General features: G+C 42.4%; 1 protein-coding gene across 2 annotated transcripts; it reads left to right on the forward strand.

Annotated features, from left to right (window-relative positions):
* Positions 1-8,458: 8,458 nt before the first annotated feature.
* LOC127298640 (uncharacterized) lies at positions 8,459-11,216 on the forward strand. Of its 2 annotated transcripts, none has more exons than XM_051328483.2 (4): positions 8,459-8,604; positions 9,338-10,341; positions 10,455-10,536; positions 10,744-11,216. In XM_051328483.2, the coding sequence occupies exons 1-4, from the start codon at positions 8,575-8,577 to the stop codon at positions 10,945-10,947; spliced, it is 1,320 nt and encodes a 439-aa protein (XP_051184443.1). In that variant the 5' UTR covers positions 8,459-8,574; the 3' UTR covers positions 10,948-11,216. The 2 variants fall into 2 exon arrangements, with proteins under 2 accessions (XP_051184443.1, XP_051184442.1); XM_051328482.2 differs by lacking the exon at positions 8,459-8,604 and adding an exon at positions 8,876-9,180.
* The last annotated feature ends 12,350 nt before the right edge of the window (positions 11,217-23,566 follow it).

The following is a 23,566-nucleotide window of genomic DNA, read 5'->3' on the forward strand; positions in this document are numbered from 1 at the left end:
CGCGGTTGAATCTTCGTCGGTATGGAGAGCACATCGAGCTACTTCCCCTCCGATCTCGGCGCTCTGCGCCTGGAGGTCGCCGGCGTGCGGTGGAGATGGTGCCTGAGCACTGGATTGCTTTTTACCTTTTTGTTGCTAGGATCTTTCTTGCAAATTTTGTGGCCCGTACTAATTTCTGTACCCACCGCTAGTAATGGATCTTCCAGGCCTTTCCAGGCCATACTTGTTCAAAAAAAGAAAAAAACTTTATTTTGATCTTCCATGGGCGATCCTTCCATTCGCTAAGCCCATTACCCATGACAGCCCACAAAGGGCCGAGTCCACACAATGGTCAAAACTGCAGTCTGCAGAGATAGACGGAGAACGAGAAGCAGATCTCCATGTTGCTCTGAAGTGAGTGCCTGCTGCCTGCCATAATGACCACAGCAACATTGGAACAAACTCCATGATAATGATGATGATGGTAGCATCAACATTGAGTGGACTGGAGACTGGATATGCCTATCTTTGAACCTGACCCGATTCAAATGCAGTCAAGATAAACTTGAGCTGATTCCACTGAAACTGGTACACTGCTGCTCCAAAGCAGTGCTCCACTCAATCCATGCCAGCCATGGTGGTCAAGATCCTCCCAGACCAAACCCAGGCAGGAGGAGATGTGCCAATGCAGGAACCTAGTAGTAGCACAGTAGCTAGCAGCCCAACACCGAACCTATGACCTGACCTATGGAGACCTAAGATAGGTCACCTCCATGGTGTCCTATATTGGCATGCTGCCTGTACTGTAGCCATGCCCATGCCTGGCCTGCCCCCTGGAAGAATTGCCTTGCTTGCATGGATCGGCATGCATGCAAATAGCTGAAAATTAAAATATTTTTCTTGTTTTCGAACATAGATTTTTCTTTCTTGGGTTTAGAACATGATGGACTAGATAGTGCATATGCTTTGTGAAGCAGAGAGAGTGAGAGCTGGAGCTCATCATGTGAAGAATCGAATGGGCTGAAAGGGCAGGGTCTTGACACGTACTCAATGCTACATGTTGCTCCATGTCTTTCTACCTGTCAGAGATCTATTTTGGGTTTCACAAAAGAGAAATCAGGTTGTTTCCTTCTCAGTGGACTGATCCCATCCCATTCTGCTTTCATCTGTTTCCATATATCTATTTTAATGACTGAATTAGTACAAATGATTGAGCTAAATAAACAGTTCCAAGTGAGAATACAGTGATCTGATGCTTGCAACAATTGAAGTAAATGCATGCGCAAGTACAGTGCAACACAACCATTTCTTTTATATCATTCAGGAAGTACCGCAAAGATGAAAGAATCCATTCAGACTCTGAAGAACTGTTTGCAACAATGTAAAGAAAGTGTGAAGAAGGAGGTGGCAATTTGGCTCATGGGAGCAAATGCTCTCATTATATAAAATAATTAAAAAACAATTTTAAAAATGTTAAAAAATTCTGATATAAATTTGTTGGTGTACATCGTGACATTCTATGTTAGTGCACAAATTTTCGTGGAAAAACAACATTTTATATGGTGTGTACAAAAAAGACAAAAAAAATATCCTGTACGTGGTCGTGTTATAGCATCAAAACTTGTCTTTTTTACAGGAGCCACAATTGTTTTTAGTTTTTTTTTGAAAACTTGTATACCAACATAAAATGTTTAGATGTACATATAAACATTTAGTTTAGAATTTTTTGACACTTTGAAATGTGGATTCACATAATGGGAGCATATGCTCCTATGAGCCAAAGTGCATTTCCCGTGTGAAGAATCCATTCAAACCCTGAAGAACTACTCCCTCCGGTTCATATTAATTGACTCTAATATAGATATATCTAGAACTAAAAATGTGTCTAGATACATCCATATTGAAGTCAATTAATATGAATCGGAGGGAGTATTTGATCTGATCCCTCTGCTGCTGGCTTGGGTGCACCTCACACATCACCAGTCACCATAACTTCTGCCACTAGTATAACACGAGGAGGAGGAGAGGCTTCACCTGCTGCTGCTATGCATGCAAGACTGCCACTACTATAGCTAGATTGAGTGGGGTTTCCAACATGTATCTACAAATGAAGACGTACACCTTTTCCAGATCTTTTTCTCTTGGATTGCAAGCAAGCCAAAGACAGCGCTGGCTGCCTGACACTATGCAAGACTGTGCCGCCCCAAAATTCATGATCACATCTGCTGCCGTTCAAACTCTGGCATGAAAGGACACAACCTAACATATCTAGGGCGTGCATGGACACTTTGGAATGATTAGCGTTCTTAAAAGCATAGCATCCTAAGCTCTAATCGTTTAACTATTCCTCCCTGGACGTGTGCGGATTAGCAGCAGCAGCAGCACTAGCAGTAGTAGATGTACACGAATTTGAATCATGCAAGTTTGGCGCCAAGATTTACGCCAGGAGACAGACTGGAATCTCCCATGGGCACCTACTGTTGAAACTTATCATCCTTGGGACCAGGGCTTCATTTTACATGAATATTTGCAGAATGGTGACATCAATCGTTGGACGATGTGACCTAGAAAATCTCAATAGAGATTAACAATTGTAGCTGGGTTAAGTACACTATAGTACATGGTTGAAACTAACTAGAAGGAACAAGACAAGACACCACAGGACTACAGGAGTGTGTGACCTTGCAGTAAAAAATGATTAGTAACAGAAATGGGTCTGGTGGACAGAGACTAATGCTATGTGTGAAAGGGCATGAGAGGCTTTGCTAAACCCTAGAAACAAAGTGACGCTAATCTGTGGTTTATGTCCTCTAAGGAGGAGCAAATCAATTAACAAAGCAGGCTGCGTGTGGTTTCTCGTGTTGGGGTTTGAGCTTTGGAGTCTTCTCTCCCTCGCCTTTCCTCGTGGCTTTATCTTTGGGGTGTGCTGCATGGGGTCTAGTGTTGGATAGGGTGGGCAGTAGGGGAAATATAGAAACCAAAATAATTAGAGTACGCTTCTCCTTGAAAACATGAAATGGTAACTTAAACAATGTGTAAGTGTCACCCCCTTCAGACTCAAAGTCAAGGTTTTCTCAAGACAAATACTTTGAATCCGTAAAATAGCGTTCGAAATAGTTTGTCTCATCTAGTTATAAGGCAGTTTCATTTTTCTTCATTTCGGACCTTCTTGAAACTAAAAACTTTGACAACCAATTTATAATTTAATACGTTTATGAATGTAGCATTAAAAAATGATACTCCCTCCGATTCATATTACTTGCCACTTATATGGTTGTACCTAGAACTAAAATATATCTAGATATATACACCTATATTAGTGGTAACTAATATGGATCGGAGGGAGTAGTTTAAAAATATTTTTCGGTGAGTGAAATGCTACTTGAAGAAATTTCTTGTAAGTTCTAAATCCTGTAGAATTCAAGTTGACATGAGATTCTAATTCTGGAGTTTTTCTATTCATATGTTCCAAGAATCCTACAAATCAAATAAGGTCTCAATGGTTTTTTATATGGTCCACCAATAACCATTCTTGCAGCTTTCATGTGTTTACAATCCCCTATAAACATGCCAAATTCCTATGTTTCTCTATACTGAGATTCAAATAAGTTGGATTTGTGTGTTTGAACACGAGAGCTTGTTATCTAGGATAGAGAAAATTGCATCTAACACCACGCTTTGTGGCATTTGTTGCACCAAACACAGAAACAAAACTTATTTTGCAGCTAGCCCAATTTGTAACTTAATTTTTTGCACCTGGCACAAATAACCAGCTGAACCTGCTAACCGAGCACTAGGCCCACCAGTTTGCTCGTGTGGCGTCCAGCGTGGCCATCTACAGGCCCAACGTTCCAACACATGGCCCACACCATCAACAACCGAACAAACTCAAAATTTCCAGAATTTCAGAATATTCTATGCAATTTAGATTTGCCCAAACACCTGACCGAATGGGTCAGCCGTTAGGTGCGCTGTCCGGGCTAGCCGGACCGACGCCTAAATTCTGTCCACGGGCCGACCCAAGCGGACAGAAACGGATCGTTTGAGTCACCGTTTTGGGTTAGCCCGCCGGAGATGCCCTAACGAAGAGAAAAAAGGAGCTAGTGAGCATAACCGTCGCAAGGGAGAGTGATGCGACCTAGCTACGCTAGTTTTTTTCGAAATGAGGGAGCCCAAGCCTCTGCATCAAAGCGATGCATATAGTTCTTATTTCTACTTTATTCAACATGAATCTATTAAGATCATACATCACAAGACCTGGAACCACCACTCCACACCTAGAAACCCAACAATGGATGATGATTATACTTTAAAGAGTGAATTCCACCTTTTACCCCCTAAGATCGACTTTGTGCCACTTTTTACCCAATTGAACAAAAAATCGTCAAAACTACCCCATTTAGCATACTTCCTTTCATTTTTTACCATTTTCTATATTTGTTACTTGTTGGTATGCTAAATGGATTCAGATATGATTCACATTAAATGTTATGATTAACAATTTTTGTGTGTCACGTACAACAACCCCACAAAAACAATGATGTTTTGCTCAACAACAATTTACAAATACTACATAAACCTCCTGTCCTCCATGGATGCCAAGTCATGATAAAAACTAGGCTCCGCATGTAAGGTATCATGTCAACACTATAAATTAGATTATCTGGGCTAGATGCAACAAATTAAGCCAAAGTCTGTGCTAGCTGCAAAAACGAACTTGTTTGTGTGTTTTGTGCAACAAATAGCACAAAGCATGGTGTGATCTGCAATTTTCTCTCTAGACTAGCCTAGTGCCGCTAGCCAAGAACAACAGGATTCGAAATCTTATCAGAAAATCCGTAGCAGTAGCAACTATAGAAGTGGCCGAAGATATAGGTAGGGCCATGCTGGCCCTGGCCGGACATGCACGGCACGCGAGGTGAAAAATTCCGCAGGCCGTCACGTACAAACAGTGCTCGTGCGCACGTAACAACCGGTGATAGGCCGCTGCAAATTCGCACGCACGGGAGGCACCTGTAGTAAAGTTTTTGTTTGGCTGGTCATGTGGTTTTGGGCCTGTTTGGTTTCCAGCCACAGTTTGCCAAGCCTAACTTTAGCAAGTGTGGCAGCCACAAAAGTGTGGCTAGGATTTTGAAAGCCACAAAATGTGGCAAAAGTTGGCAAAAAATTCACTCTATGACAAGTGGGCCATATGATTAGTGAAGTGTGGCAGCTTTAAAGTGTGGCAAGAACCAAACACATGCCAAATTGCCAAACTTTGGCTTGGCAAAGTGTGGCTAGGAACCAAACATACCCTTCGTGTTGGAGACCTTTGGGAGCAGAACGACGAAGCAAAGAGGACTGGAGGAACCCAAGACCGGCCAGTACTTTGGCTGCCTCGCCCATTGCCCATGAGATGGAGGAGAAGAGGGCGAATATGTTAATTTATGCTTAAAACAAAGAAGGCGTCCAGAGTCCAGACCTAGAGCCTAGGCTACAAATATTTGCTAATGTTGTTTTTTTCGATAAAGGGAATATATTAATATCGAGAGATACCAATTACCCCCAGCCTCTGCAACAACGCACCACCCTAATGGCAGTACGGATGCACACAGCCAAAAAAAGGAAAAGAAAACTAAGAAACAAAAGTCCCGCTACAGTATCACTGACCTAACTACAGCAATACATCCACCACCATGACAACACCTGAATTGCAGACTCTCCAAAAAACGACGCCTCCAAGAAGCGAACAGTGCTCCAACACCGTCGTCGCCCGATCAAAGATCTTAGGTTTTCACCCTGAAGAAAGTCCCCACTCTCAAAACAATGCCTCCACCAAGGTCACTGCCAGGCACAACCAGTTAAGGCCAGACCTTGGGTTTTCACCCTGAAAGGTAGGACTCTGCGCTTCACATGTATTGTCGCCCCCACTTTCATACCGCTGCTGTGAAGCCCGGACACCAAGCAAGCCCCTCAACAGCGCGGAGACTTGAACCTCCCTTAGCTAGTCCTCCCCTCCGGCCTTCATGAAATTCTCTTCTTCCGACTTTCATCATGGATCCATAGTCACTTGATGTCAACACAGAAAAAGAGCTTCGCGCCGCTCCCTCCAGAACCAAACGGTCGGAATAAACGCATGGGTGCGCACGACTGAATACCTCCGATCCAGCAAACTCCAGGCAAAGCATCACATTTGCCGGCGGAGCCTTCCGGAACTCAACCCTCCGGCCAGATCACGAGTCCAGGCCTCCGGTAGGTCCTCCTCTTCACGCAAGAGAGGCCCTAGGACCGCCGCCTTTATTCAGGCCGGACCCCCACGTCGGCGACCATCCCGGGCTGGCCAACCCAACCCTCCACCGGCGACACCATCGCCGGCTTCCATGCACCTCCATCTCTATTCATGTTGTTTTATTTGCCCTCAGGGAAAAAGGAGAGCTCTATTTGTACCTCTATTTTAAATACTTCCTCCGTATCGGTTTAACAGGCGCGCACGCAACTTAAGACAAAGTTTGACCACTAATTTGGTCAATAAAATATAAACTATATGTATACAAAATATATACCATTAGATTCATATTCAAACAAGGTTTCCGACGATATAATTTTTGTAACATATATTTTATATTTTATTGACCAAAATAATGGTCAAAGCAAATTCTTGAACTACGTGCGTGCCTGTTAAACTGATACGGAGGGAGTACTTTGCATGATCCAGATTTTATAAAGTTTGGTAGCTTATATTATTACAACCATCATTAAAGTGCACCTTCATATTGAATGCCTTTGATATTGTAGTACGTTGATAGTTTTCGTTCATGCTTGTTTAAACATTACAATTGAATTGAGCAGCCAGTTACTTCAACTAAAGTCCAAACTGTTGGATAAAAGCTGGTAATATATGTATAATTCAATAATTACAAAGTTTGATTTTGACAAAATCAAATGTGCAGAGTAACTTGAAATAGAGGTAGTGCCCGGTAGGATGGTTATAGTCACCTAAAATAAGAGAAAACTCTAAAGAAAGAGGGGAACCTAAAAAATTATGATGAAGCCATATCTGAAATGGTTGTCATAGTGCTACAATCGACACCTTCAAGAAATCGAGTCACTTAAGTATTGTCAGGGCATGTGTAGAGAATAAAACCTCATAAATTCGCCAAATAGTAGAATGTCGCGTACGATGGATACCGACAATCATGACAAGCATATCTGCTTTGCGGGGGCCAACCTGACCTAAGCAGGCTATTGCACCAGCATCACCAACCTTGCTCGCAAAATCTCTAACGAATGGGTCGTTGAAGAAGACAAACATTATTGCCGATGATGCCTACGGACCACACACCAACACACGGTAACAATGATAATCATCAACCATTAAGAAAAACGAGGCCAGAAACTAACAAGCTCCTCGACAACACCTGACCAAGTGAGACATAGAAACGTTATTGGATCATGAAGATTTGTATTCAAGGAAGAACCACAGAGATAACTGTCAAAGAAATGCCACCGTAAGACCAAACCAACTGAAGAAATCAATCTTACTACATCGTCCAAGAGAAGAAAGTCTCATGTCCTGCGAACCAGAGGCGTATGGGAAGTGTGAATGGATCTTGTGGGTGGTGGCTAGGTTTTCGAAAAACTTTAATTGGAGCACTTTTTTCAAGTACGACGACTCTCTATCAAACTTAGCTAGGTTATATGGCATAATTTGTTTTCGAGCACAGCGACTCTTAGAAAATTAAACCCTTTAACCCTAGACATTACCAAAAGTTGCATGGGTTTTAACTCATCCACTGTACACGTGCAACTTTTAAAACTAAGTTATAACCCTGCAAACTCCACAATAACACCAAACCAATTGCTACCAAACCAAGATTGTAGGAAGAGGACATTAATTCGTGACAACACCGACTCCATCATCTTAGCGACATCGCCATGAGACTAGACAAAACCTAATAAATCTTACTACACAACGGATGAGAGATGAGAATCCCCACTTCCCTCCCCACGGCACTGATGCGGCGACCGGAAGCGGAGGAAAATTGTGGTTATGTGTTTTAAGAATTTCCATGCAGGCCGATTTGTGAAGCACAATCACCCTAGGTAGATTATATGTGTTATGGGTCCCTTTGTTCTGTGCACGGTGAATTCCGAAAATTAAACCCTCTGATCAAAGTTTCATACGACAGTGTGAGTAGGTCTTGCGCGTGCAACTTGGAACAAAAACAAAAGCGAGGCCGTGTTGGTTCTGTCTGTTGTGCACGAGCTCTTGTGTTCGGTCGTGCACCACGGCACGCGCCCTTGTCCCGACAGCGTCCGTCCGATCCGGCGACGTGTCGATCGCACGGCCCAGCAGCATGCACTCCCCCCGCTTCCTCCGCCCGCCCTCCCACCACGTGCCTTTCCCTTCTCTGTTTATATACTCGCTCTCCCTCACCCAGCACACTTGCTGCTTCAGCAACCAACGCCTGCTTCTTCCACTCTCTAAAAAAATACTCGCTGCTGCTAGTAGCAGCCATTCCTGATTGATTCCTTCTCTCGCATTTGCTTCCTCTCTCTTCTCTAGTTCTAGCACCAGCATCATCAGAGTTCAGAGGTGTGGAGAGAGAGGAGGGCATGGAGTATGAGAGGATACACAAAGTTCAGGTAAATTTCTTCAGCTGGACTCTACTCTCTACGTTTATGGCATGTGGTGTTATGCATAGTGCAATGTGTATGCTCCCCTTCCGCCTACCAGTTTTCTCAATTTCTAGAGTTTTTTTTTTACTTTCTTATCTCTCCACAAGTTCTGTTCATGGATTGAAACCTCCTGTTTGGATTGATAGAGTAAAAGGTAGGTGGAGCAACTTCTGCTGTGGCCTGTGGGTCAAAGCTCTTTCCAACATTGAACACTGTAGCGTGCCCATTTTTGGGGCTTTGGATTGGATTTGTTATTCCATGCGTACCATGGTTCACCTTTTTTTTTATTTTCTCTTGTCTTTCTTGGTTGTGGATGCCATCACCATCACCATCACCATGGCCATGGCCCTCCCATTCCCACAGTGACATCCATGGCCTCCCACTCCATTCTTCACGGTGAGTGAGTGAGTGAGTGAGTGAGTGGGCGGTGTGGTTTGGAGCTGGTGACACTGAACCTCACTCTGCTCACGTCGGTACTTTCCAATGGCAGCTTCGGTAGGAGGAGCAGAGCAGTCAACCCCTCTCTCCTCTTCAGAAATCAAGGCAAATATTTTTGCAGCCGTTGGTCACATTCATGGCAATTTAACTGAAATCGATACTACGTTTATTTCTGTCTCAGTTTCTTCCTGCTTAATGTTTTGGTAGTAATTAGTGCCATTGAATCCTGATTTAGCTCTCCATTTCTTGGGGATTCCTGCAGATGGGGGTCATGTCTCCGACGAAGCTGAGGATGAAGCTGCTAGGAATGGGATCCCATGGCAGCAAGGACGAGGTGGCGAGCAAGTCGCCGTTGAGGCTCGACGCCGGCGCCAGCGGGGCCGAAGACGGTGATGACCACCCCAAGAGCAGCCTCCTACCGCAGGAGCTCGACGAAGGCTCGTCGGAGTGCCCTCCCAAGGACCGCTCCGACTCGTCCAGGTCGCGCTCCGACTCGAGCCGCGGCAGGGCTGCTGCTAGCAACGGCAATGGCAATGGCGGCAGCTTCGAGTTCCAGATGGAGGAGAGGGCCGGGCTGGGGCCCTTCCTCTTCAGGCAGGTGCCGTCCAAGTGGAACGACGCCGAGAAGTGGATCGCAGGGCGCCACGTCGTGCACTCCAACCCCATCTTCTCCAAGAAGGCCGCCGCCGTCGCTGCCGTGCACGGCCACGGCGGCGGCGTGCGCGTCGCGCCGGAGTCGCCGTCGGACGCGAAGAGGACGAGCGCCCTAACCGAGCTCTCGCATTCGCAGTCTGCGCCGTCGCCCTCGTCGTCGCTGTCGTCGGTGACCGGGCCGGTGGGCAGGCTGCCTCGTCGCACTAAGCTCTGCGGTGCATCGCAGGGCGCTGCGGCGCAGTCGTCGTCGTCATCGGTGTCGATGAGGGACATCGGCACGGAGATGACGCCGGCCGCCAGCCAGGAGCAGTCGAGGAGCGGCACCCCTGCCGGCGCCGCCACGCCGTCCCTCAGCCCGCTCTGCTCGGTGCCGGCGTCGCCGTCCGCGTCCGAGAGGGAGCTGCAGGTCAGGACGCGCCGGGAGATCGCCGCGCTCGGGCTGCAGCTGGGCAAGATGAGCATCGCGTCGTGGGCCAGCAAGGACGACCGCATCCTGAGATCACCGGAGAACAGCGCCGGCGCCCGCGATGGAGACGATGATGCCAAGAAGGAGGAGTTCGAGGCTCGAGCTGCGGCGTGGGCAGAATCTCAGAAATGCAAACTCGCATCGAGGCATGGACGAAATCTTCTACAAATTTCTATCTGTACAATTGCTTGGTTCAAAATTTGTACGTGCCAGTATTTTTTGAATGTTATCTCATGTTGTTTTTGTCATGGTGGCTCAGATATCAGAGGAAGGAGGCGAAGATACAAGAATGGGAGAACTGCCAGAAATCCAAATTTGAAGCCAAGATGAGGAATGCAGAGGTCAGCTTACTACTTACAATTGCTCAATTTCATCTGAACTTTTGAACTTGTTGCATTATCCAGACAAAACTGCTCTTTTCTTCTGCGGGTTAGACAAAACTGTTGAAACAAATCTCAGCTGGATGTGATCACCTACTGATCGCAGAGCTTGTTCGTCCTGGCATTGTATCTACTTACATGCTAAACTGTGCCAAAAACCCATTTCAGGTTCAGGCCGATCAAAAGAAGGCGCGGGCGAAGAACAGCCTGACAAAGAGGCTGTCCAGCTTAGGCCACAAGGTGGAGGGCAAGCAGGCGAGGGTGGAGGCGAGGCGGAACCGGCGGGCGGTCCGGCTGGCGCGGCAGGTGGAGCGGATCCGGAAGACTGGCCGCGTGCCGTCCCGGTTCCGGTGTTGCAGCTGGTTCCTCTGATGAACAAACAATTTCAGTCAGTACCTCCGAGAAATGCAGCCTGACTGAAGAAGCCTGAAGATGCCAATGCAAGCCTCCTCCTGAGGAAATGTGTTGAGATCATCATCTGATCAATGCAGTGGAATTTGTATATGAAACCATCACAGGTTTATTTGAACCAATGTGGTGTAGGCGTTGCTTGCTCTGCTCTGTAGTCTGCAGAATCTGAATGGCTGTGACCTGAGTTAGTAGGCGCATCATGTTGAAATCATCTCATTTTTAACTTGGTAGTATATTTTCTAAAAACAGGAAAAACATGGCTTGCTGCTCTGCCATAGGCCAATTCGGTGTCTTGGCTATCTAATTAGGCTGATGATAATAGCTCAAAATAGAAAAGGAAACCCTTAGCTGACACAGGGATAAACACCCCACCACAATATTTACACCAAAGAAATCTCGTGGAACCTGTGAACTCCCTAGCTTCTCTCTGCGTTTAATGTTTTAATATTCTTGTGAAATTTCAGTGTTTAACAGGGTGTTAGTTCTACACCAGCCCCTCCTCATAAATTACCACGGTAAAAAATTCAGAGATCCTCACTAGAGTTGTAATTAACAAATATTAGCTAAGCAGGAGTCCAACATTATTGATAACACCGCAGGCCTTGAACAAATATTATTAGGGACATAGGGTGCTAATGGCCCCTCAGCACCCTGCCCTTTGGCATGCATGGAATCATGATTTGGTCTAGCACATTTAACAAAGTATAATCACTTCGTCCATCCATGAATCATGCTAACTGACATAGTGCTAGGCAAATTGACAGGTCAAATCCTACAAATAGAACACCAACTTTGACTCTTTTAGCGCTTGATGGACTAGTATGCCAGAATTCCAAATTTGAAGCCTAAGATTCATGCTTCCTTTTGAAATTTTGAACTTGTTGCATCATTTAGAGAGTGATGATAACCCATGGAAAAGAAAAGTCCCAGTTGTCTAGTGACGGTTTCAAATCACCGAGTGAATCGTAGGATCCGTGCTACGTTGGGCATTGTCCATCTTACTTTAGGATGTGTTCAGACAATTACCAATTTTCAAATTAATGTATCCAGATAAATATTATGACAATAGTATTTCTGAGATTAGCTAGTAAAACAAATTAGACATGCGGCAGAGCAAAGGGTAAAAAATTGACACGTCTATTTTAGTTGCATATACAGTGATTAACATATGGTAAGAATTGCATACATATTAGCCGGCGGTTTAACCACATCGGCAAAGGATGATAGCAGCAGTGTCATCACATATAACAATGAAGGCGGCGTAGTCGAAGAAGTTGCATATCTCTGCGGACGAAGTAGTTGATCAAGCCAGCAATCGCATCATGACGCTACCAAAAAGCATATCACCCGTCTCCCGCAGGATCGCAAGAGACACAGTTCCACAAGTCTGATCAATGTACATCGCCAGCTTATTTAGCATGAACACACTTACTGAACAAGAAGCATTGAGATATTTGCTCAAGTAGACTCCAAGAATAGAAGATCTAACTTGATGACATCAATCTCTCTTCTTGTTATGCTACTTGCCCTGAGATTAACTTTTTCTACAAAGGAAATATACTAATATCGCGAAAATACCAATTATAAACCACCTCTTCAACAACGCAACACACATTTGAAGAAAAAGAAGCCAAAAAGAGAAAAGTCACGCTATAGTGATCTATCTTGTAGCAACATTACAAACACCACCAAGATAACACATGAAGTTCAAATTTTTCAAAAGCGACGCCTCCAAGAAGGAAACAATGCACACAGATCATCGCCGCCCTATCATAGACCATAGGTATTCATCCAGGATAAAGTTCACACTCTCAAAATAATGCCTTCAATAAGGTCATTGCCATGCACAATTAATTAAAACCAGACTTTGGATTTTCTCCTTAAAAGGTAAGACTTTGAACTTCATCTTTGTTCTCGCCCCACTTACATGCCATTGCTATGAGTCCTGAATCACCAAGCAAATTTCTCATCGACACAAAGACTCGAACCACCATCACTATTTATTAGATCTCGACTTTCATGATATTCTTCGCCTCTGACTTCACTATGAAACATAAAACACATGTCCCATGATAGAATCCGATAGCAGAGCTGCTTCACATCGCTCCCTCCTAAAACCAAACGGTCAGAAAAGACACGGGTGCGCATAAATCACATCTGATCCAGCAATCTCCATGCATGATGTGCCGAATGAAGTTTACCGGTGGAGCCTCCGACAACTCGACGCTCCGGCCAGATCAATGAGGGCAACCATCAAGCATATTTTTATTAACATTTTTTGTCGGTTTCGGTAATTTGTTGTGCTTATTTAGGTTTTATTAGGATTTGATTAACTGTATAATTCGAGCATAACCTTGTGCTTATAATTCGACGTGTCACAACGTTTTTCTCAGCATCATAGGCTTGCCGCACCTACCCGGTGATCCGCTCCTCTTTTCGTTTTACTTTCTGATTTCATATTTTAGATGTTTTGGTTTAACTTTTTTTTTAAGCCGAGGGATATAAAAATGATTGAATTTAACAAATGCAATATATGACATAAAGGAGAGTAAATGACATTAATTCAGCGTGTTAAATATCACATTGCTTATCTTTGACAGTTGTTTAGATTGAGTATACAATTCATCCAATCAAACTTCCGATTTTTGAAATCACATTGCAAAAATTTTGGGATCTAAGAATAAAATTACTATGATAACTTGCACTGAATATAGATTTCCAATATGATGGAAGAGTTGAAAATTTTGAAACACGGTGGAAAAGTAAGTTTCATACACCATATGTTTAATATCAAAGCCTAGCTGATGGTAGATGTTAAATCATACTGCACCTGGAGCTAACCATACATAAGCACCATATGATGCAATGATCATCGTACATTCTACTCACTAAGAATGCATACTCTGAAATGCGGGATGATCTTTTTTTTTTTTTTGCTTAGTGATTTGATAGATAGCCTTCACTTCACTTTTACTAGAAAGCAATGGCGCGGGGTGCCTGCCGCGCCCGTTAGTTGACTTTGGTGTCTGCAGTTCAGAGTATACATCCTCAACTTCTTGGCATATTGATACTAAACTGGTATGCAATTTGGAGTATTCATCACATCTTTGCTTTATGCAATTTTCTTAGGTAGGTTGGCAGGTAATATTTCACAGCTTTGTGCAGAGTAGGCATGTTGGTGCAAGCCCTCTCTTTCACCAGTTTAGATATTCTTTTACTTCTTTACTTTCAGCCTAACTTGAGTCGTTGCTCATGATGAACCCATGCGGTACTTCTCTCTGCATTTCTCTCATTTGTCAGGTAGTTTTGTCCTTCCATTGTGTTTCCTTTTCATTCTAGATCTGTGCTCCTATTGTTTCATAAAGCACTCAGAGCTATAAAAATATTTTACCCGGTAGTTGGATAATTTATAAAGATGAAACTAGCTTTTACCAATGTTGGCAGCTTATTTCTGTACATTTGCTTCTGCTTTCTGTTGATCGTCTGGAAGGACCTATACAACTGAAGAATTAATAATAGTGTCCCACATTCAGGAGACCCAAAATGGTTGTACCTTGCATCTTGGTATCGTGCATCTTCCGTCAGGATTCTACGATTCTACCTATGTTCTGCCGGTGCAATATTTGGGATACAGTATACCTTCTTAATCTGCGTATGTCGTTGGGCTGCAAGTGAATGGCCTGATTAGTGAAACAAACATTGATATAGCCAATGTTTTCTAATTGATACCAGAATATGTCAATGCTTGAAGCCATTGGCTATATCAAAGAGGTTAGAGCCCTTTTCTCTTCTTCACAGGAAATCAGATAAGGAGAGTGGCAGCAGTCAGAGGTTGGAGCCCTCTCCAATGCGTCGATTGCTATCCTGACCATTTATACATACAGCCTGGTATGTCTTGGACTCTTTTTTTCTGTTATGCATTTCTTCAAAGAAATTTGTTATGCGTGCTTGTTGATTTTGGTGTTCCTCATTTGAGGCATTATCTGGGTAAACCACGAAGTTCCCACTTTGTCTTTGTTTCACCATAGGTGCTAGAATTCTAGGTGACTGTTCGTTGACCGATTAGCATTGAATAAGCAAGAATTATTTTCTTACGTGTCTCTGTACGGTCTTACTGATTATCAACAGTCAATTTTGTTTTGCTTGATATTATTCCATTTTTTCAGGTTTTTGCTTCTATGGGTGGGCTTGGATCGGTTTGGTTTTCTGCTAAGGCCCTTTATATAAATGAACATAGTTCATTCATCAGCTACGAGGTCCACAGAGAAGGTTGGTACTGATTTCTGCCATGTCTGAGATCATGTATGGTTGGATATATTTGTTTCTAACTTTCCGGTGGTTATTTCTGTTTCTGACTAAATTTTACATTTGCACGACTACTGGTTTATGATGCAATAAGGGATATATACGTCAGTTGTAATATCTCCTTGCACTATCTAGATTTCCTTTCTCGGTGATATATGTTTGGCGATCTATTAGTTCTCAGAACTATATAATCTGAAGGTGAGAACCTTTCCAGTGTGTCCTCCATCCTCCCAGTTTTTACATGGCCATGTTTATGTTGGAGTTGGACTGTTGATTCGCAAGTGGTTTGGCAGTGTGCCTGTGCCACCTGCAGGGAGAATTTTGATAAGCACGTTTTCTGCTATGTATTTCAGATCAGCTTTTCATGTAGTTCATTGGTCAGTTGGTTGTTTGTGAGATATAAAGATTATTACACTATTATTAAATAGGAAAAAAACTTTATGAACCTTTGCAGGGTTAACTTGCATTTCTCTACCTTGGATGACACCGGGATCATATGATCTACTATTTTTCCTGGTACACCTTTTTGGGTAATGAAAAATTCAAGTGCATTTGCAATTATCTCCATTACACATTTTGACCTGTAGTGCGAGGAATGGATATCGACCCCAAATGGAAATTGCTATGGGGACACCAAAAGTGGGTCAGCGGCTCTGTACACTGCAGGTTTCCTACTGAATTTTGCATCACCGTTTTATGGACCCAGTAGCTATGAACCAGTGTATGGATCACTACATGTTCTGTTGATGCAAGGTAAGGTCCTATTTTTTCAGTTACTGTTTGAACACTTGCTCTCCCTGTCTTTTAAGTTGTAAATCTGCACCCGCTCCTCTATTTTAGTGACATAGTAGATGTTTACTTCTCTATTAGAGAAACATAAGGGATTTGCTGAGTACTCCTAAAGAAAATGTTGAATATGTAGTATAAGTAGTGATTAACTACCATGGGAAAATCCAAAGGAAAGGTGTTCTTGTTTTTTGTTGTTCGTTATATTGCCACAGAGGCAAGTGTGCCGAAAATTATGGTTCTCTGGGTACTGTTAATCTCGCTAATTTAGGCTGTTCTGCTCTTGGCCGTCGGCGCTCCTGGCCTCCCAACCAGGATTCCCTTCCCTCGCCAACAAAGACTCCGGGAGGCCAGTGAAGCTAGAGCGAAGTGGTGAATATGTGGCGTAGCTTTTCATCAACGGCATGCTCTTGTTCAGCTCGAAGGTTGAGACCTTCCTCCTCTCACCGGTTTGCTTTGGTTAGTAGAACAAACTACACGCCACATGCTTGTTCAAATGCTTCTCTCACAGATTAACATCTCTGTTTATACGTACTTGTTCAAATGTTTTTTATGTATAGATTTGAATATGATAACAGAGGTCAAGTACAACCTCATAATTTCAGTTTTCATCAATCCTGCTGCGTTCGCATGGTAGGTTGGTAGCGGCTTAAGAAGTTCAAGCAATTGCCTTGTATTTGTACGAGTAGGCCAGAGTACATATCAGTAAAAGCAATATAATATTTATGAGCCAGTTTTAGGTGTGGTAGCCAAATATCAGTAAAAGTAGTTGATATTTTGCATGACCATTTTAACTATTACCTCAAATGGAACCACTTCATAGTTTGTTAATTACAAAGATGATAATCTACTTCTATACAATGATAATCTATTTTTATGTAAAGATGATTATAGAGGTTTCCAAAGCTGGGCACAGCCTGCCCTGCCAGGCACTATGCTTGTCGGCGCCCTGGCCGCTCTGCCTAGCACCTTGGTCATCTACTCTTGAGTTTTCCCATGTGGTTCTGTTTGAAAACCATACAAATAGCAGACCTGTTAACACTACAGTCACTACCTGTTTCATTGCCAAGAAATATGACATATTATGATGGAACTTTCATGTGCAGGTATCGGCCATGGGGTATGAAGTATGAGGGTGACTATGAATCGGTGACTATGTTGATTGACACTTCTCCCGAACAAATGGGTTAGGAATGAGCCATAATGGATACTTAAACAACCTGTTGTGAAATGGTGATGGATCAGCCTGTGATCCCGCTGTCATCTCCCTCCCTTGACCTGATGGTGCTGGACCCTGTTGGTATTCATCTCCTCTTTATGTTCTTGAGGTATGCTTTTAATCTCTTCCATCTTCTGCTATTCATGGTAGATCCATGGTGATTGGTTCAAGGCATGCCACTCTTGCTGTACCATTTTTTGTGTGATCTATTTCAGTGTTTCTTTCGCTCTCCTTGCCTTTAGATAAGTAGTGGTTTTCTAGCTGTAGATGAGGGGGTATGGAAGCTCGACCAAAAGCTTGATTGAAGGTATACTTTGACTGTTTATTCTTTCAATTTTTCTGCAGTTCCATTTAGTTACACATGTTAAATTTAGACCTGATTATATCTAATGACTGTCATATGCTCTTTCTTATTAAATATTATTCTGGTTTTGCTTGTTATGGAGAAATGAATATTATGTGATTAAGTGCATTCTTTTGCATCATTGTTTATTGCATGAAACGGCCAACAAAAAAATGGTATGGTGTGTTCTAGGCTAACTTCACTTCTGGTCGTTATTTCAAGTGGCAATGCTAAAGAAGCTTCAACAGACCTTCCATTTGATGCTGGTTTCAAGGTAACTAACGCCCCATATGTTGTTTTGTGTAAAACACACGACACACCATCTTTCTGATTTCTGGAATTCCCGATCAGTGAATTGCCTTTAATAGTTTGATGATGCCAGCATAGCAAAGAAGTTTGTACTAACAGCTGAGTTATCAGCCTTTGCTATTCAATTGTGAAATAATAATAAATCATGTTAATAACTCCTCAGGGCCAAGCCAACTGCATCATCACATATATTATGGCTCAACTGTTATTTTTATATGCGTGTGTGGGTAAGGGTCCTATGGGAAAGGATAGCATGCTCGCTCTTGACCGACTTGCTGTAGACTCTTCCTCCTGGTGTAGATGCAAGGTTCCTGGGTTATTTCTGGAGAGTATAGTTCTGATAAATTAATTATCTTTAATTGTGTTTTTTATTGATTTTGACGAGATGCTTCCAATTGGAATATTGGGCAACTAAAAGATTACCTCGGTATTTCAGGAAGGCAAGCATATGACTAGCACAAAATGTAGATGTTTCCTTTTCTGTGAAAAGATTACTTCTGTATTGCTGGAAGGTAAAAATTCTTTGTTTAAACGTTTTTACATTTGTAATATTTTGAAGTGTTTTATTTTCTCCCTGTTCAAAAAGTGAGTATATTTTCTATCTGATTTGAAGCATGATAATGAGTCTTGCTTTCGTTGGGAAAACAGAACTATCTGGTGCTCTGTTTCAAGACTGGTAAGCATAGTCATGCTAAGTGAACTTTGTTGCCATTGATATATTCATCTGAGCGTCGCGAATCAACAACGGAGCAGGTCATGGAAGAGAGGAAGGAGGCGTGGCGATGTTGTGGCGAACGGTGTCAGTTAGCGATGTAGCGCCGTCCACAGGCGACGACCAGGTCAGGCATGCTCTCTCTCTCTCTCATATTGTATTTGCCTTAAGTTTTTTACATTCAGTGATTCTGAAGCAAATGTTAATGCTTTTTCATGGCCCATGTTGTTAAGAAACATATTGTATTGTTTCCTTTTTATGAAAGCAATGTTATTTTCTGACTGTGAGGTTCTCCATGCATATGGATTGATCATATTTTCAGTGTTCTGAAGTTTTCATATGAGGGTAGGCAGGTACAGATTAATGAAGGCATGCAAATTAGGGAAATGCTAATCGGTGTATTAGAAGTTTGCTCTTTGAATTTTGAGCATATCTACATGTTGCCATTGATTTTCTATACTGGCAATGTATTTGGCTCATATGTGATGATAGATTTCTTGCAATGTACTGGCATAGATTAAGTTTGTGTAACTGTTATTACATTTTTTATATAATAATAATAATTAGCAAGTTACACTCATGTTTAGGGTACTAGCATTCAGAGTCAGAGTTAATCTTGCGCTGTCGGTATGGGTTACAGGAGTATTCTGTATTAACACATTTGTAAATGGGAAAATTTGTTGCTTTAAAGAATTTCTAATATTTTTGCATTACTTCGCACCATTGATTCATTGATCATGTCCTTATTAACATATTTTTTTAGCATATGAAAATTCACACTCCAATGTAGTATTAGTAAGTAGGCGATCTGGTTGCCATTATGGACATAAATACTACTATTGCTTCTGCAGTTCATTTTTTTAGCAAAATGTGTATGTTAACTTTTTTTATCAAGCTCTTAAAACAATTTTAGTGGTCAAACTATTTAGTGGGTTTTTTGTGAGTACAAGCATGGGTGGATCTAGCTCCCAGTGATACCGAGCGGCTGCCTGGCAAGTTTTTCTTAAATAGTAGTGTACTTTTTTCAGGACGATTATATGCCCTTCACTTCTCTGGATGTAGTTTGAAGTGGCAAGGAACTTGTGATTCATGGAAGATAGGAAAGTCTGGTATATTAAATAGCCGTCGTATGCAATATGGGGTAGACATAATTCAGGCAAATCCCTCTTGAGTTGTTTCTCCTTATATAGCATGATACAACAATTGTCGCCTTTTATTCGCTTGCAATATGAGGTATAATCATGTTGCTGTTTTGAGTACAAGAAAATAAAGATCCTAGGCACTGAAAACATCTTTATTTGTACCTGAACTGGATGAACACTTCTGATGTTGTTTTGCAATCATGAGATATTCTGAATTTCTATTGGCAGGGTGGTGATGATGACAGACTGGCAGAAGATGAAGCGGCTGCCGATTACTTGAAATTGTTTTAGTGTGTACCTTATTACTAAATCTAAGACATCTATATTGCATGGTTCATTGTAATCTGGCACTGTTGCCATAGAGTTTTATGATGACATTATTGTCACTTTACTTGCAATATAGTATTGTTGCTTTACTTGCACCATAGTTTTGTTGCTGCTTAAAATTTGTATTATTTCTGAATATTTCATTGCCATTCATGTAATGAACTATACTTTTTTATTCATGACATCAATGTACCTTCAAAATATTTACTACTTCTATTGCCAGTGTGGTGATGATGTCGCGCACTGGCAGAAGATGAAGCTGATTACCTAAAATTGTTTTATTCTGTAGCTTACTACTACATCTAAGACATCTCTATTGCTTGGTTCAATGCAATCTGATTTTGCTGCCGTAAAGTTTTATGATGATATTACGTGGTAATTCTTAATATAAAAGTAAGCTAAAATTTATGGTTCAAATTCTGATTTGATTATGTCATTTGCGCGATAGCGCAACAGGTCATCTAGTTTGATTAAGTAGTATCATAATATATATATAACTAGATGATACCCCGCGCGTTGCGGCGGGATTTTTCTAGAGATGTATAGAATAAGAATTCATATGCATAGTTTTATGAAAGCTTTGATGCAACACAACAGTAATTCATATGCATACTTTAAGCTATAGAATCTTATTGCATATACTGTAAAAGAATAAAATTAGAACACATGAGAAATATACATTAATAAAAAAAAGCTTATATAATTCCAACAGTATGAAGACCTTCACCGGTGAAATTTGGTTAGGCAACAATTGTTTTGACTATAGCAGTGTCTATTAGGCAAAGAGATACCATATAAGAACGGTTTCTTAATCTGCACAAATCATCCTATTAGAGAATAGGACAGCAGCAAATGGTTCATAAACATGTCTTCTCAGTAGGCACAGATCACGTCCTTAGAATCCAACTGCACGAAAAAATTGTAAATTTAGGTTCTGCTTTTTATCTTAAACCCAAAGATAATAAGTTCAATGTCATAGGTATGTGCATGTAATATGAACAATGACTTCCCAGAAAGCAGTAGGAAAAGCTAAACTAAAAAGAGGTAATATGTAAGATAGGATCGAAGAACATTAGAACATTTCGAACTGATACCTTCGCAGGAAAACTCTTAACATATTGCAGTAACATGATAATTCATAATCCATAGCCTTATTCCATAATATAGATGTTCTTACTTGAAAGTTGAGGCGTTGCTAAAAGCAGAGATGAAAGAACGTATAAAATGAGAGGAGCTCCATGGCTGCATCCAGGAAATAAATTCCAGGTTGGAAACGAATAGAAGTAAAATTGAAGAAGCAACATCTACAAGCAAACAATCATGACCACAGGCAATGATGCATTGCAGCTGATCAGACATACAATTCAGATGACTGGAGACAGCAGCACACCACTGAGAGCACGTAGATCAATCAAACACGTTCATACATATTAAAACCCTTGATCCATGTTGTGCCCTGATTCTCTGTAGTTCGTACCTATCCAAATTTAATGTTACTCCTTGCAAGCTACAACCCTTAGCCCATGTAATTCTGATCTATATAATGTAGACATGCAGTGTGATCAGCATGAAGCACATGGCAATTCAATAAGTCGATATGTATACCGGTAGTATAATAGTAGAAGATTTGAAGGGACATATTGACCCTAACTAACCTGTATTACTTAGTTGTGCACGCCGGGACGGGTTACAGGGAAGAAGCAGATTGATTTGTTTCAGTGGCGACAGGTTGTTACTGACGCATGCGCGTCCAGAACTGTGTGAGACTTAATGCCAACCATGATGACCTGCATGATTTTCAGAACTTTCAGCCTTATTCATCTTTGCAAACTGAATACACAGAAATCGTTGTATTCGATGAAGGTTCCAGGCTATGAAATTCAAATGTAACAAATAAAATAGAGGATACATTTGAGGGGAACATATATATACGACCATCAAGATTAAGGAAATAGAAGATGCATGTGTTGTTTCAGTGTAAACTGAAAATTAAGTGTAATAGATGAGAGCTTGTGTACCAATGCAAGCAGGTTGTCCAGCGTAGTTTCTTCCTTCTTGATGGAGCGAGCAGAACTCAGAATCCAATCATGATCCAATCAGATCGGTGGGGACCTGAGTGATCGGCAAGCAAAATCCAAGGAAAATCGAATCAAACCGGGGTAGGCAAAACGTCGAGCAACTTTCACGAGGAAGAGCTAATCTAACAGATTAACAACCATGAGTCATCCAGTAAGAAGATAAAAATAAAGGGGAAGAAGAATATGGAGCGGGCAGGTACCAGAGAGGAGAAGGGATATAGAGATGGCAAATAGGGAGCTTTTTAAAGATGTAGGCGGCGCCGGTTCAGTAGCCATTCCTTGTGTTTTTGCAGGGCAATGATGGCATGGACGGTTTCACAAGCATTTGTTGGGAGGAGGGCATAGGTCGCACAGGGAGGATGTTCGGCTTCGGCCATGAAGTCGCGGCAGAGCACGATCAGGGAAGAGGAACAATGGCCAGCAGTTTTTTACCGGACGAAGGCTATCGATTGAAGCGGCTTGTCCTTGTCCAGCCCAGATACATCCTTCTCATCTAGCCCAACTAATGCCTAGCCCATGTGAAAAATATTGGGCTGAGGGAAAGAGCATCCAGCGACCAACAACGAGCGGCTACTGGCGACAATGCAGCGCCCTGGTAAATAGAGGTGACGTGGACGCACGAGGAGGCTGCAAAATCATGTAGTGGGGGCTTCCTATTTAGAGATAGAAGATTACGGTGTCCGTTTGCTGTGAGGAGAAGAGTTCAGAATCAGTGGGGAGCTATAGTACGGGATAGTTTGCCGTTTGTCTTGGCAATTCATAGGAATAATTCCTTGGTTTACATTTTCTTCTGATGTGTCCACCACAGGCAGTGAATGGACAGTGCGTTGATACTTGTAATGTAATCCCATAAATAAATATTGCAAAGATCAATAAGAAAAATAGATGAAATGCCACTTATATGATTGATTCCGTCTAAAACATCGGATGAAATAGACAACGATGATAACTGCAGTACGGCATACCCCTTCGCTTGTGAGAGTTCTCGGACAATTAGGGTTCCTCTGCCTCCCGTCGGTGGCACCTCCGATCTGGCCGTCTCCGTGCATTGGATGAAACGTGCAGCGATGATAACTGCAGTACGACATATCCCTTCGCTCGTGAGAGTCCTCAGGAGATTAGGGTTCCTTTGCCTCCCATCGACGGCGCCTCCGATCTGGCCACCTACATGGCCTTCGGGCCATGGAGGTACAATGGATTGCGGCTCTCGTCGGCGGGAGGGCTCCGTTTTCCAGTTTTAAGGGCTTCGTTTCCCGTATTTAGGGCTTTTGTTTGTAGAGGCGACGCTCGAGTGGTGGTGGTGGCGCCTCGTGCAATAACGTTTCCCCGACTTCAACCCCATCTTTATGGCGACGTCGA

This window comes from Lolium perenne, chromosome 5 (genome assembly GCF_019359855.2).
Source record: "Lolium perenne isolate Kyuss_39 chromosome 5, Kyuss_2.0, whole genome shotgun sequence".
Lineage (NCBI taxonomy): Eukaryota > Viridiplantae > Streptophyta > Magnoliopsida > Poales > Poaceae > Lolium > Lolium perenne.

Bases quoted from the DNA above. Each gene is read 5' to 3' on its own strand.
- LOC127298640 (XM_051328482.2), top strand. From the start codon at position 9,121: ATGGCAGCTTCGGTAGGAGGAGCAGAGCAGTCAACCCCTCTCTCCTCT. The intron at 10,342-10,454 runs GCATGGACGAAA...ATGGTGGCTCAG, and splicing joins AAATGCAAACTCGCATCGAG to ATATCAGAGGAAGGAGGCGA. The intron at 10,537-10,743 runs GTCAGCTTACTA...AACCCATTTCAG, and splicing joins CCAAGATGAGGAATGCAGAG to GTTCAGGCCGATCAAAAGAA.